Here is a 16,077-nt window from a genome sequence, read left to right on the forward strand (position 1 = left end):
GGGTGTTAATGCAAACCATCTCATGAAATAGCAATGACGTTCACAATGTGGAAAAGTTATCTTTATTTTTTAATTTGGGTACACTTGTGGGAGAATGCTTAACACTATGGTTTACCTTACTAGTAAGTAGAAAAGCAAGTGCTGAAGCTTCAAAGGCTTTAACAAAACATTTTGTAGAACCCAACCCACGATTTGTTTCAGAACTATACACTTGCATATTTACTTTGAACTAGTTTTAGATGCTAAACAAATATGAGTCAGATCTTCTTTCTCTAACTCTTAAGTTCTAACTTCTCAGTTGGCATCCTCATATGGTGAAACAGCATTTGCCACTTCATCTTCAGTTGATCCTTAATTCATTTCACTCAGAGCTTGGGCTAATGCATGAATATTAATTTCTAGGGGAAAAGAAAAATTGCTGTCAGTTCAAAGTAGCTCTACAATACAACCATCACTTTCCATTTTTTGCCAGGGTAGAACACACAGACCGTGTTCATATGTCACACTAAACCTTTGGACCTGTGACCACACTAGAATTTTGCAAAACTGTTGAGGACATTAACCAGTCAAAATTAGCAATGTTGGCCCTGTTCCATGGGGACCCCCCAAAAAAAACCTACAGAGAGAAGAAATGGGAGGGGGTACAGAAAAAATGACTGCTTTATTCTAGCAATAGAAGCACAACCCACCAAAATCTTACTTCCAGCAGTTTTTTGCTCAGCACAGAAAACAGAAGGTGCTCAAGCTTCCTTTCCCCCCTCCCTCTCTCTCTCTTCTTTGTCATGTGTTTTACATTTTATGCCTGAGGGCAGAGACTCTTTTTGTTGTAACCTGTGATTACACGGGACGCTTTTTCCACTGGAGAAGCAAAAAATGTCACTTTCATTGTAGACCCCACACATAGCAGCACCCTACCATCCCACAACAAGAAAAAAGCATTCCATTGGAGACTGAGGAGAGCCTTATGCAGGTGCAATGGAAGGTCACTGGTTGTAGCATGTTGGGGGTGTCCTAAATCAGTTTCAGGACCCTGTGACCCTGCAGCTGCCAGGCTACTACTTCCATCATCCCCAACAGGCTGTTGAAAGTTGAAATGGAAAAACATTGGGAAAGCCACAGATTCCCCAGCCCTAAACCAAACTATAGGCAGAGCTTGGAAAAGTTACTTTTTTGAACTACAACTCCTATCAGCCCAATCAAGTGGCCATGCTGGCTGGGGCTGATGGAGTTGTAGTTCAAAAAAGTAACTTTTCCAAAGCTCTGAATAAGTTAGTGCAGGGCATCATTAACAAACTACAGCAAGCTTTTGGCTCATGTACTTACCTCTCGTTCCTTGGTCAAGAGAAGTTCAAAAGCCCTAACTTCCATTTTTCCTTAAAGGTAAAGGTGTCCCCACACTTGTAGTGCGAGTCGTTTCCGACTCTTAGGGTGACGTCTTGCGACGTTTACTAGGCAGACCGTATATATGGGGTGGGATTGCCAGTTCCTTCCCCGGCCTTTCTTTACCCCCCAGCATAGGCCGGGTACTCATTTTTCCTTACTTGCAGCCAAATACACAAACTGCAATTAACATTCATTATGATTTACTTAAAACAAGCCCATGAGTTACAGTAAGTTACGGTTTAGCACAGTGGTTCCCAAACTGTGGCCGGTGAACTTCATTTAGGTGGTGCTTGACATGTCCACATAAAACATTAGTATTAATTGTATTTCATTGGTTCTTTTATTTCTTATATTGTATTTTATTGTCTTACAATCTGAATTCTATGGAATACAAACTGTCGTACAATAGGATACAATATTAGCAATACATTGTAACTGAAAAACCATATAGCATCCATCACAGCACACTGCAATTGCTACAACCTGGAGAAAAATTATTAAGTGGTCCACCAACACTATCAGCAATGGTCAAATGGTTGGGGGGGGAGTTTTGGAACCACTGGTTTAGCATATGTGAATAGTTAGTTCCTCCTTCCCCCTCTCTACTTCTTCAGAGCTGAATCCAATTCCAATTCCCCACTAAGACCATACACTTTTTCAAATCTACAGTTCTCACCCTACCAGATCTGTGACTGTATTATGACCATATATATATATATGTATACATAGTCTGGCATTCAATACGCATTCTGCCAAATTAACTTGATATGGGCTGGTTGCCTACACAATAACTGAGGTAACTTTCTTAATATATGGCAGTGCATCTGGAATGAGGTGTAACATAAGACAAAGGATGTGCTAAAGGTTCAAAAACCTATTGCTACTTTGAATTGGGCACATACCTTCCATAGGTTTCTTTCACCATGAGCAGGAGAAACTTGTGTTTGCAATTCTGAATGAACCACTTGATCTTGTACTATGAAATTACAGTAATGTAACTAGTGCAATAGCAGCTGTATTGATTCCCCTAAACCCCACTGGTTCTACTCTGGCAAAAGTAGAGATTTTCTGGATGCTGCAGACAAGCAGGCTTAAATTTACCACTACTTCTTGGTACTTTCCCCCCACTTATAATACTCTGCTTCTGGTAACTCCCCAACTCTTGGTTGCATCCTCATGCAGATATGGCACAGGTCTTCTCTATACCCAACTTCATTATCTCATTCATTGTCCTTTGTGTTAACCCAATAAAGTTACAAGATAGCAAGATACTTCATGCACTCACTTTGAAGGTCCGGATAATGGGGAACCAGTTGCTGAAGCATGTTTGTCAATGTAGCTGCATCCTTTCCTCGAAGCTGACTCATAATGTCGGCAGTAGGGCCACTGCTACATTCACCCATGATACTATTCATCTGTGTATTCTGCAGTTGATAATTACTGTGTGAGCTGCCACCACAGAAGGACAGATAAGACCTCAAATCGCCTTCACGGTTTGATTGCTGGTAGCCTGAGTGATGGGGCCAGCCAGGACCACCACTTTCAGAAGGAAAGGAAGGTACTGGCATCAGAATTCCATGCCCAGATTTATCACAATCCCAAGAGGGAAATTTTTGTGAAGGGTAATTTGGTTGATAGGTTATTGGAGGAGGATATGAGATGGAGGTGGCTTGATATGTTCTTGAGTCAGATGAATTTCTCATACTATCCCATTTTCTTGCTTCATTGTTTGTCATTCTGTTATCAAGTACTTGTGGTACTGTGTAACTGCTTTGTGGTGATGTAAAGTAGGGAGACTTTTCTGCAGCTGGAGTTGACTGAAAATAAACAGAAGCAGATTGGTTGAATTGCTTCATCCATTCATTGATTCCACAACCAAAGCCTGGCTGATGAATCTGGCCAAATGAATTCTGAAGGGCAGACACTGCTGCAAATTCTTTAGAACTTATGGCATTCGAAGAGGCATTCTCCCTCATTTGATAAATATATGAATCAGTAGGGGTGTGTGAAGTACGTGGTCCATGCTGTAGTAGGGACTGTAACTGTGCTAGTCCATTAGTCAGACATCCATGCTTCCAATTATTGTCTCCTAGAAAGAAAAACGATCCATTGAAAGTTTTGACAAAATGCTATTGCTATTAACCATGCATTCAAAACTACCCTTTTCCAGAATGTATAGACCAGCATTTCTTAATCTTCGATCAGAGGCACTACCTATTTTACAGGAGACCAAAGAAAAGAGATTCGTACAGCATAGTAGCAGTCCTCCCAGGGCATTGCCCACTGTTTGGGAATTACTGCTTTAGAGGTGCTTTGAACACAACGTTAAGACAAACTATGGCTTAGCATGAACACGTGGATCCCAAAGGAAGACTCCAGCCTCTGCGCTCTTGCTCCTGTTGTAAGCTAAGCCATCATTTGGCTTAGCATGTCTTCCAAACCAGGGTTTGTAGTTTGTCTCAGTTCAGACAAACCATAAACCCAGGAACAAAACATGGTCATACCTTGTTTAAAGTCTGGTCATAGTTTGGTCGTGGTTTGTCTGAAGCAAGATAAACCATGAGTCCAATTTTAGATGACACACTAAGCTAAACCATGGCTTAGCTCACAGCAGCACAGGATGAGCAGCAGGGGAGGAGTATAGAGGCCATCTCCTCTGGGAATCCATGTGTTCATGTTAAGTTATGGTTTGTTTTGCTGTATGTGCAAACCAGATCTTAGACTTTGAATATCTGTCTGCTGACTTAACAAGAAACAATCAACTTGCTATTCAGAGAAGTGGCAAAATAACTGATGGCGTCCAAGAAGGACACATGAATATATATATATGTTTCCTTCCGGCACTAATAGAAGTAGTTCACCAGGCTACTTTCAACAGGTATGCAACAAGAAGTAACTATCATGAATATCTTCCTACTGCCCCAGCAACAATAATGCTAAAATTACATATGAGTTGCAATTATGGGTCTGAAGTGAAAAGGCAAATCATGTCAAACTGAGCATTTTAATAAATATGTTGTTCTGTTACCAGAGTCTAATGTAGGGACATTCTTTGGGCTAAGAAGTACTGTTACCATACAAAATATAGAATGAATTTAGTGGTTATGAAAGCATAGGCATACAAAGCATCTGATAAATAATTGAATTTGTGGCAGATTAGATTGAATTTAAATAATAAAAAGGCTAATTTAACTAACCAATTAATAATAAAACATTATTTCTGAATGAAACTAATTAACAACTAATCAGTTGCTATAACCATAGAAACATACTGTTTTATAATTAAAGTGCTGACCTTGAGCAAGTTACCAAACTCAGGTCATGCTAGGAATAAAACAGGAGTAAACGGTCACTCGGAAAGGGTCCCCTGGCCCCCAGAATCAACAATAATCCTAATGTTAAGTACAGGCACTATTTCCAGTATGACCGACGATCTTTTCTCTATAGTTCTTCCTTAAAAGAAAAAAAAAGCCTTACGTAAGAGGGTAACAAGTTTAGCTGTAAGATTATATGCGTATTCAGATTCCATTTTAAAAGTAAGGGTATTTTAAAAGGGAATTATAGTGGAAACTTTTTTTGAGAAAAAAATGGAATGACTTTTGTCCTCTGCTATATGGAGTGGACCCACCTATCTGATTCAATTCTAAATTCAATTGCACCACTCTTGCAACGAAAAACTATCCCAGTTCCATTGTTCATACAGCCATCATAGATGTACCATATTTGATACAAAAATTCCAAAAACATTTTAAGAACACTGACATACCAGGAATTTTAACTATTTGTGGTTGTGGTTTTCAAATATCATACTTGTATGAAATAATGCAACCTCTAATTCCGATTATGGGTGCTTCTAGTGTGGGCTTTATATTTCAAATAAGCTGTTCAGGTTTTTTGCAAACACATTAGCTTCTCTACATTTCTGCTGAATCAGGCCAGTAGCCCATCCAGTCCAGCATCCTGATTGCACAGTAGCCAACCTGATGCCTATGGAAAACCCACAAGCAGAATACGAACCCAACAGCACTCACTCCTCCTGTGGTTTCTAGCAACTTGTATTCAGAAGCATACTGTCTCCGGCTGTAGAGACAGAATGTAGCCATCAGGTTTAGTAGCCACTCATAGCTTTGTCCTCCATGAATTTGTCTAACCCTCTTTTTAATCCAAGGTGGTCATCACTGCCTCTTGCAGGAGTGAATTCCATATTTTAACTATACTCTGTGAAGTACTTTCTGTTGTCTGTCCTGAATCTTCCAGCATTCAGTTATTGTTTCATAACAAGCTAAATGGCGGCTTCTGCTTCTCTGGAGAGGGGACAAATATCTACTCCCATTTTTATGTTATTTCTCAATTTTTGAAACAGTTCTTCTGCAAGGATTATATTCAACTGTACTTCTCATCTGTATGATATGGTGGAAGTTGGTGGCAATATCTTTAAAAATTTAGGAATACCCCAAGCCTGTATAGCAGTTAACAGCACAACAAAAAATCCTGCCCCCAAAAATAACCTGCAACAGCAATGAGACCCCTGTACTAATTTGTGTCAAAAGAAGTCTGATTTCAGTCTCTGGGGGAATCCCCTACATTACTGTATGCAAATCTTGAGAAAATAGGTCTGAACCAGAGTGCTGAAATTTGTCCATGCCTTCAGCATGTTGCACTAAGTGAACATATGTATATTTTGTTTGTTATTGGGGATTGCTTGGGAAGGGGGAATGGCTAGGTTATGCTGAGGAGCAAACACTGAAACTCAAAGTCAATTATTGTGAGGTGATAGCGGTTTTATGCTGAGAAATGTTTGTAAGAAACATGAAACACTGAAACATGTTGCTTGTGTAAGTATTCAACTCTTGTGCTGTGGAAGGTCCCAGTTTACACAGATGAAAGAAATTGCTCTATGGAGGACATAGTTACCTTACCATTGGCCTCCACCTGTGAACCATTAAAGTTGCTATCACATTGTCAGGATAAACCCCCCAGTGTTGAAGGATCATTGGTCAGGCTGTGGATCTGAAGGAAAATGAAGACCAAAGAGCATTCTACAGATGTGAGAGATAATGTCATACAAATACATTAAGAGTACAAAATAATATCCAAGTGTTTGGATATCCCAGTGAGCACAGTTGGATCAATAATGAGGAAGTGGAAGCTGCATCACACCACCCAGCACTGCCAAGAAAAGGCCGTCCCTTAATACTCAGCGCTCGAACAAGGAGGAGACTTGTCAGAGAAGCCACAGAGAGGCCAACCATCACTTTGAAGGAGCTACAGAGTTCAGTGGCTGGGAGTGGAGTAATGGTGCCTGTATGGGAGGGTGGCAAGAAAGAGAAATTACTCAAAAAGAGTTCCCCAGCTGCGATGTGGGAAAAGGTTTTGTTGTCAGATGAGACCAAGATACAGCAGGGCCCCACTTCGGTTCTCGGTGCTTTGCTAATGCGGTGGTTTTGAATTGTATCCATGTTCCGTATGTTCAGCGCTTGTTCCGTTTTTGTGGCGGAAAATTGCCAGAATACAGAGAGACGCTGAGTGCACAAATTGATGGCGCCTGATGCCCTTCTCAGACTCGGCTACTGAGCGTGTTGTCAGAGCTTGGAAACATTCCTTTTTTAAACTACAGTTGGGCTGATGGGAGTTGTAGTTCAAAAAAGGAACATTTACAAGCTCTAACGACACACTGAACAGCTGAGTCCAAGAAGGGCGTCTGGCGCAATTTTATTGTTGAGGGAGGTGGCGGAGGGTAAGTGAGCGCACAGGCAGGGGGAAGGGCGAGCAGGCAAGGGGGGACAGGCGAGGGAGGCAGCGGAGGGCGAGGGAGGTGGCAGAGGGCGGGCGTGTGGGCAGCTCCCTCCCTGCAATCTGCAGCAGGCAGCCTGCTGCGGCAGGGGAGCACTACTCCCCCACCATAATGAGGGCGAGTGAGCATCAATCAGCTGTTGTGCGGGGAGCTTCAGGGCCCAAGCGCTGTCAGCTGGAGCTCCCTGTGCTACGGCTGATCGATGTTCCGCTTTTTGATGGTTTTCGCTTTTCGGCGGGGGTCTGGTCCCTAACCTGCTGTAAAGTGGGGTCCTACTGTAGAGCTTTTTGGCCAAAACTCAAAAGAGCTATGTGTGGCACAAACCTAACACTGCCCATGCCTCAAGACACACCATCCCTACAGTGAAGTATGGTGGTGGCAGCATCATGCTGTGGGGATGCTTGTCATCAGCAGGGACTGGGAACCTTGTTAAAATCGAAGGAAGAATCGATGGAGCAACATACAGGGAAATACTGCAAGAGAACCTGCCTTAGTCCACTAAAAAACTGAAGCTTGGGAGGAAATTCACTTTTCAGCAGAACAATGATCCCAAGCACAAGGCCAAAGCATCATTGGAGTGGCTCAAGAAGGAAAAGGTGAATGTCCTACAATGGGCCAGTCAAAGTCCTGATCACAGAATCTATGGCACTCCTTGAAAAGTGCTGTCCAACCAACCTGAACGACCTGGAGCGAATTTGCCAAGAAGAATGGGCCAGAATCCCTGAGACACTGTGTGCAAAGCTGGTACTTACCTACCCCAAAAGACTTACAGCTGTTATTGCAGCGAAAGGTGGCTCTACCAAATATTAATGTGTGGGAGTTGAATGCTTATGCAAGCAACATGTTTCAGTTTTTTATGTTTCTTACAAACATTTCCCAACATAAAACCAAAGTCACCTGACAATAATTGATTTTGAGTTTCAGTGTTTCAAAATAAATTATACAGAACAAAATTACAATGTACCATTTGTAATTCAGTAATATGAGAACATTGGTCAGGGGTCTGATTACTTTTGCAAGGCACTGTATTCCCTGCCCCCACCCCGAAACTCTAATCAATGTGGGTAAATTCTGACATTCTCTGTTCAACGTCTCTAATCAAAGATTACATGATTGCTCGCACAGAGAGAACCCCTTCCTACAAGGTGACATATCAGACTTTGAATCCCCGAATGTGTTCACTGCTCTGAAAGAAAAAGATCAAATGGAGATATTCAAGTATTAAAGTTATCAAAATGCAATAGTGACAGTACGTTAAATACCCCAGACAATCATTTGGACATAAATAGTCACATAAGAACCCGCTAACCCCGTTAATTTCAAACAAACTGGGAATATAAATCAAGTGGGGAAAAGAGATCAACATTCCTCACGAGTAGGGTTACACCAAATTTTTGTGAAGTCCATTTAGGGCAGAGGCTTACACTGTTGATTGCCTCCTTTCAAGTGGCAGTTGCAGCCACTGTTATGGCAATGAAGGAGGCAATCTGCCATATGATGTGCAGTGCAACCCTCCCCCTTGTGGCAAGGGAGGGAAATGACTCTGCTGTACATAGCAATTGCCTCTATAATGAGCTACAGCTAGGGATGGAAGGATCTGACCATTCTGGGTCTCTCATCCCCATTTTTCCCAGTCTTAAATTCAGTTCTCCACATTTCTGCAGGAATTTGTGGATTTTTAAAAAAATGCTCATGATAATTCTTCAACATTTTAGTGCGAATTACTTCTTTTTGTATGCAGTTTTGACTAATGTCCACATTTTTGCAAGCAATTTCCCCTAATATAATGCATTTTTGTATGTTATTTTCACTAATCTATTCATTTCTATTTATGCTTTCCCCAATATAGGCATTTTTGTAAACATTCTTTGGTTGCATCACAATATCCAGAGACGTATGAATTTTGAAGGATGTTTATGTTTCGGTTCTCAGATTGTTCTGGAAAGTGCAATTTTGATGGATTTGGCTTTAAATATGAACTGAATTGAATTTCTCTTCCATTCCTAGCTATAGCCACATTTAGCCTGGCTATACCTAGAGAAACTTCAAAATACCTTGGGCAGTTTTTGTCATCATTGTTTCACTGAAGACATCTCTGCCTTGATCATCTTTGTAACTTTCAAATGACTGATTAGGTTTATGCTGCTTTGCATTTCTTGTTCCTGGTGACATCAATGGCGGAAGGCTTCTAATATAGTTGAGCTGGAAGAACAACAAAGTCTTAACCCTGTATGGATTTTCCCTCTCCTGTGGAAGTATTTAAAAGAAGCCTGAGAAACTTGGCTCCTCAGATTTGCTTCATTGTTCATTCAAGGATCATCTATCCATATGAACTTTTGCACAAAAACCAACTGGATTCCTTACAGACCATCTCATGGGCTGCAAACAGAAGTATCTTTAAAAACAAAAGCATTTCAGAAACACTTCTTTCTTCTGCCAGCCTTTGGGATCTACAAGTCATCAGGTTTTATGCCTCGGGAATAGGTTAACATAATATATTCCACACAAAATGTGTAAGTTCAAGAAAAACTCCTGCAATAGGGCAGCACACACACAAAAAGGGCAGATTTCAGAGAAATAGCAAAAGATGGACAAATTACTTTTAAATTACCATCCAAGTGACAAAATTGACTAAGAAAAGAGGAAAAAATTGCTAATTTCAGGTTGTATCCAACGGTGTCTAGAGAATGCTCTCTGATTGAGCAGAGACTCTTGTTACCAGAATGGAGGAGTGTATGTTCAATTCTCTCTCTCTCTCTCTCTCTCTCTCTCTCACACACACACACACACACACACACCTCTCTCATGCTGTTCTAACAGTTCTCTCACCCTCTGAAGCAGATCTGGGGGAGGGGGCTGTGAATATGCAAAAATGGCCTGCCTTCTCCATTATGCAGACAAGAGCTTCTGCTATATTAAACAGCTTTCTGTCAGCAGAGGGACACCATTTGATATAACCATTCATATATAATCTTAAGTAGATCATTCTCTCTAATAATGTTTTTTTTGTAGATGAAAGCTTCTTGCAACCTTTTCCTTGATGACTGTGTTTTCAAACATTGGTGCAAGTAGATTATGCGAACATGTAAGGGACATTATCAGGCTTTACTTGACCTACAGTTAACCAGAATGTGGTTCACGCATACCCAAATTCTCAGGCTCCCTCTTACAGAATCTGCACTGATTTAGCCACATAACTGGAAAAAGAGTTACTGCTTTTACCAAAACAGGTAATAAAAATGATGCTGCGTATTCAGCTTGTGGGGTTCAAGGCAGCTGAGACGATACATCACAGGTTGGCAGAAAAGCAGTGGATGCTATAGAGTTAACTAATCTTTTCACTTCATCAATAACCTTTTAATATAAGGGCAAAGGATGTTCAGTACAGAAAGACTAAAATCAAGGGGCTAAGCATTTCCTCTAAGGTTTAAGCATTTCCGATCTTTCCTGACCATTGACAATGCTGGCTGAGGCTGATGGGAGTTGTGGTCCAACAACATCAGGAGGCACACTGGTTGGGAAAGGCTGCTCTAAGCTGAGACCTGAAATCTGTCGGTCCCCCTTTGAACGCCTTCCAGCACCATCTACTAGAGGAGAGATGGGGGACAGAAGAGCCCAGGTGAGAATGGAAGACTGCCAGAAGTGAGAGGTATGGCTGTGAAAGTGTACACAGTGTGTGCAAGTTAATTGTAGGGATCCCAATGCCTGGAATGGAATCCTATTTATTTACTGCATTTATATTGTGCCTTTCTTCCAAGGAGCTCAAAGCGGTGCACATCCTTCCCCCCTCTTATCCTCACAACAACGTCTGTGTGCGAGGTATGGGGAAGGACCATAGCTCAGTGGCAGAACATCTGCCTTGCATGCAGAAGGTCCCAGGTTCAATCCCCAATGGCGGCATCTCCAGGTAGGGCTGGGAGAGACTCCTGCCTGGAACACTGCACAGCTGCTGCCAGCCAGAGTAGCCAATACTGAGCTAGATGGGCCACGTGGTTTGACTCAGTATAAAGCAGATTCCTATGTTCCTAGGTTAGGCTGAGAAACAGTGACTGGCCCAAGGTCACCCAGGTCATCATGGCTGAGTGGGGATTCAAACCCTGGTCACAAATCCAACCACTACACCACACTACACCGGCTCTCTAAACAGGACTTCAAAAATTAGTCAGAAACTCATACATGTTCCTCTCCACAGAAATATTTATTAAAAGGCAAAAGATTTATACAATCTGAAGAGAAACCAGAGTATTTGGCTTTGTATGTGTAATATTTTAATTCTGTGCTAGGATTTATTCTCTTTGCTGATTGGTTCTAATATACTGGATTAGATCAGTTTATTATGTGTTGATACTAGAACTATCTTGATATTTTTCATTGTTCATAGCATGTTTTAATTGTTATATGTATTACTGTTCATTTGATAGTTTGTGAGCCATTTTGGGTACAATCTTGTGGAAAAAATCATACAAATAAAGTAATGAATTATTAAGACTGAGAAACAATTGATGTTTTTCCTTTCTACAAGAAAAAAGGAATAGATCATGTCTAATTTCCAGAGGTTTTCATTCCTAAAAGGTGCCTGCATAATATGCAAAGCAAACTAATCAAGCACTAGGTCGTCAACAACAGTGCTGGAAAAAAGGTTTAGAAGTTGCTTGTTGTTGTGAGTAAAAATCTGTGATTTGAAGCAGTAATAGGCACACATGAAATAGAACTGCTCACATCCAAGGCTTTGATATTGTCACTGCAGTGGTTCTCAATGTTGAAGAGAGAAATGTTATCCAGTTTTTAAAAGCACATTGTCTCTTAGGCAGTAGGATCTACTGTGGTGAAATCAAACAAATGCTTTAGATGCTGGCATGGTCCCACCCCCAAACACACTGCTTTTTTGGAACATGGCTATGCATTCTTTAGTATCTGCAGAACACCTGAATGATACTATTCACTAATAGGCAAACAACCCTGCAATTTAAGAATGTACCTATAGCCCACAGATATTTCTACCAAACTTTAAAAAGCAGGGAAATTGGGCAGCTCTAGTGAATGCACCAGGGGAGCAGGAGACCTAAACTCCTCTCTGAGATATTGGACTGCCCTACAAAGTTGTCAAAACGCAAACACAATTTGGGTTGGTCTTTCACAGTCCAATCCACTTGCTGTGTAGCTTGGAAGAATTTGGTAACATGTGCCTCTGAGCATATGGTGAGTGGTGGCAACACCTGCCATCTCCAAAGATGGAGAATTATATTTTTGTATGTTTCTTGGTGTTCTTCTTACTTTGCTTCTTTCCTGTGTTACTAATGTTTCTACAGAGAATCTAAACTAGAAAATTTTATTTCCCTCATTATTCATCCTAGAAATCTCTGTCAAATTTATTTTTATTAATTTCAAAGCCTTTTTATTGGTCAATGTCATATGATGGTGAAGACAGCCTTTTTTGTTTCAAACTGGAGGTTATGGTCTATTTCTATTTTGGGTGCATTAACAGTTGGACCTGAAACTGCAGTTTAATGTAAAATCAGACTGATTCCAATATGCTGCTACTTTAGCAATGGCTCTAGTTGTTGGAAAAAAGAGGATGCATGTTTTCAGCCTGCTATGTTTAAACCACTTTATTTAAGGCAAGGTGTTCACAATCAATTAAAAACATAGGGCACACCTAGAATTTTGCTAGAATATATTTCACCTCCCACTGTTTTATCTTGTGCAAATTGAGACACTTCTGAGGTCCACTGGAGATTATTTTGCAGACGTCAGAGCCATTACTCCACAATTACGTTTGGAGTTTTTTTAGTATAAATTTTGCAAAGTGTTGCTGTACTTCACATATTCATAGAAACAAAAGCAAAAGAAAATGATTTCCTATAGAAAACTTCACTAAAATTGCAAAGTAAATCAGACATATTTAAAGTGACCATCTCAACTATATCAACTGTCTTAATAATGTTGCTTCCTCCCGGCTAAAACAAGATCAGCACAGGACATATCTTCTATTATTTGGGCTGATTACAGGTGTTGCCACCACTCACCATATGCTCAGAGGCACATGTTACCAAATTCTTCCAAGCTACACAGCAAGTGGATTGGACTGTGAAAGACCAACCCAAATGGTGTTTGCATTTTGACAACTTTGTAGGGCAGTCCAATATCTCAGAGAGGAGTTCAGGTCTTCTGCTCCCCTGCTGCATTCACTATAGCTGCCCAATTTCCCTGCTTTTTAAAGTTTGGTAGAAATATCTGTGGGCTATAGGTACATTCTTAAACCGCAAGGTTTTTTGCCTATTAGTGAATTTCCCTGCTTTTTAATCCGGGAGGTAAGAAATGGGATCCTGTGCAAGTTTGCTGAGAATGGATTGATCATTTGCATGCTTATTGAGTTAAGTGGGATTTACACACACACACCAGGCAATCATGCTTAGGATAGGTGAAACTGACCACAGGGGATGGGGAAGGGAGGACTGCAGCAGGTGAAGGTCAGAGTATGGGGCAACGTCAGTATTAGGATTACAGGTACTCTGTGAACATGGCTGATTTTTAATGAATGACAACAGATTATAACTCTCAGAGAAAAAAGTCCAAAAGGGCTCTGAGGTTTTTCTCTCTCTTTTTACACTTTGAACTGTCTATTCTCTCTGACTGTTTTGTGTATTGCCATGAAAATTGACAGGGTTGTTAAGCAAGCGTTTCTGAGTTCAGAACTATAAGTTTTGTAAGGTTTTGTTTTCACATGAGCTTATGGAAAGCCTCAGAATGGCATGCAGGGGTATTTTCCATTTAACATTGCGGAATGTGAAAAATCCCCACTGACTATAGTATACAGCCACTCTCGTAGCTATATAATAATTAGCATTTCAAACATTCTGAAAAAGTCTTTCCCTTAAACTACAATCCATGTTTCTCAATCCGCTTCAGAACATTATTCAAAAGTACTTCAAAAACAAACAAACCTCCTTCCATTTTGATACATGTCCTGCTGCTATTGATAGTTACAGAGTGAGCTATTAATCTCTTACGAGAAATGCAGCCACTATAATACATTAAATCCTATAGTAAAACACTATGTTGCATAATTAAAATAAAATCACTTACAGTTGCTTGATTTTCACAAAAGGCCTTCAAATCTTCTGACAAAGACTGTGCGATGTTTATTACTCGAGTTGCTTCTTTGTCTGATGTTATCTCAAAGTTTTCCTATCAAAATTTTAAAATGATTAAGAATTGAGTGTTAACTTTACTAGAAGCCATTTCATTCTGCAATGGTATCTATAAAATACTCTCTCTTCCTAATGCCAGGTCTGCATTTAACATTTGGCATTATGAAAAGAAAAAAAACGACCCTCACCCTCACAGTAGCATTTTATGTTTCCTAGCTGCCTATGGGGGGGGGCCTATGGGGGGGGGATCCAGAGTCCTCCTCATAGAGTCAGAACACACCCTGACCCTATGCATGTGTACTCAGAACTGCACCTCACTGATTTCAGTTGGATGCGGGCCCAAGTTAGTGTCTTTAGAATTGCAGGCTTGGAAAACATTTCTCGAAACTAGAGTCTAATCTACAAAAGAAACATTGTTACTAATGTGCTTAACATTGGTTTTGGTTTTAAAAAGCTACAGCATGAGTTTTGCTGCTCATATCTAATTGAATTTTTATCCAAAGGAACTTAACTGCAGCCTAAGAATCTTTCCCTGACCACATCCTTCCCTTCCCCCACTAATTTTGACATTATCACTGCCACCGGTTTCCCAAAGTCCTGAATCTTAGTACTTGCTAATCCCACACATAGTATTTAGAGAAAGGCATCTTTAACAGTTGCCAGACAGGTTCCAATTATGTTTCTTCACTTGCTGGAGTATTAGGTCAGCCTTCTAAATAAACCAATAAAAGTTACTTACATGCCAAAATCTCTATTAGACTGCTGAGGGCTTACAGAGGTGGCTACATTCCTCCTGCAGCAGTCCACTAAAATTCTGTGCTGGGTAAAGGGGAAGAGGCTTCCTCTGACAGTCTACTTGATTTCTGTACTGGGCACGGAAGAAAGATGGAATCCTCCATCCCTTCTCCATTCACCCATTCAGTTGCATGCAGTTCCTTGTAGCTACAAGACTAGTGCTTACATTCAAGGCTGGAGTTGGATTCCTGGACTGAGCAGGGGGATGGACCCAATGGCCTTGTAGGCCCCTTCCAGTTCTTCTATTCTATGATTCTAATTACCGGTTGTTCAATACCTTAAAATGATTTTCACCTGGTGGAAAAAATGGAAATGGACTGCCTTCAAGTTGATTCCAACTTATGGCGACCCTATGAATAGGGTTTTCATGGTAAATGGTATTCAGAGGGAGTTTTACCGTTGCCTTCCTCTGAGGCTGAGAGGCAGTGACTGGCCCAAGGTCACCCAGTGAGCTTCATGGCTGTGTGGGGATTCGAACCCTGGTCTCCCAGGTCGTAGCCCAACACTCTAACCACTAAGCCACACTGGCTCTCTTTTACCTGGCAGAGCTAGAATATTGAACATGTAGAAGAGGATGCTTCCCTATGTGCTCACTGCTATCTTTCAATTTTTATATTTTTCCTATTCTCTCCTGTTATGTTGAGATCAGAATACAGGACAGTGTAGATAAGACTACAGTGTAGATAACAACTATTAATTCCTTTGAATCCACTCCAAGTCCAGATTTGTACATTTACCAGCATTTGTTTTAAAAATAGACTAAATATCATAACAAAAAATCATTTCACCAGCATGTTTTCCCAGGTTACTATTAAGGTCCTAAGATGAAGATTTCCATTACTGTGAAACAGCATATTTTCCCTTTTAACCCCAGCAATGATCACCAAGGGACCAGTATCGTGGTTCTTTTATATGACAATTAAGCTCTTTGCTTGGATTGTATCTTGTGGATTA

At 40.7% G+C, this 16,077-nt stretch overlaps 1 protein-coding gene and 1 non-coding gene across 5 annotated transcripts in view; both read right to left on the reverse strand.

Moving 5' to 3' along the window:
* Nucleotides 1-38: 38 nt before the first annotated feature.
* Nucleotides 39-16,077, reverse strand: part of LOC133366676 (uncharacterized) — a 68,343-nt gene continuing 52,304 nt past the window's right edge. For all 4 annotated transcript variants that reach the window (XM_061590047.1, XM_061590050.1, XM_061590049.1 and 1 more), the window contains 4 exons: nucleotides 14,264-14,365; nucleotides 9,232-9,379; nucleotides 2,669-3,472; nucleotides 39-398 (listed from right to left, as the gene is read on the reverse strand). In XM_061590047.1, coding sequence (XP_061446031.1) covers nucleotides 352-398; nucleotides 2,669-3,472; nucleotides 9,232-9,379; nucleotides 14,264-14,365 — 1,101 coding nt within the window. In that variant the 3' untranslated portion in view covers nucleotides 39-351. The remainder of the gene's footprint in view (nucleotides 399-2,668; nucleotides 3,473-9,231; nucleotides 9,380-14,263; nucleotides 14,366-16,077) is intronic.
* On the reverse strand, nucleotides 11,307-11,423 carry LOC133368124 (U5 spliceosomal RNA). The gene has a single exon (XR_009758590.1). It is a non-coding gene; the product is annotated as a U5 spliceosomal RNA (small nuclear RNA).

The sequence above is a fragment of the Rhineura floridana genome, chromosome 11, assembly GCF_030035675.1.
Source record: "Rhineura floridana isolate rRhiFlo1 chromosome 11, rRhiFlo1.hap2, whole genome shotgun sequence".
NCBI lineage: Eukaryota > Metazoa > Chordata > Lepidosauria > Squamata > Rhineuridae > Rhineura > Rhineura floridana.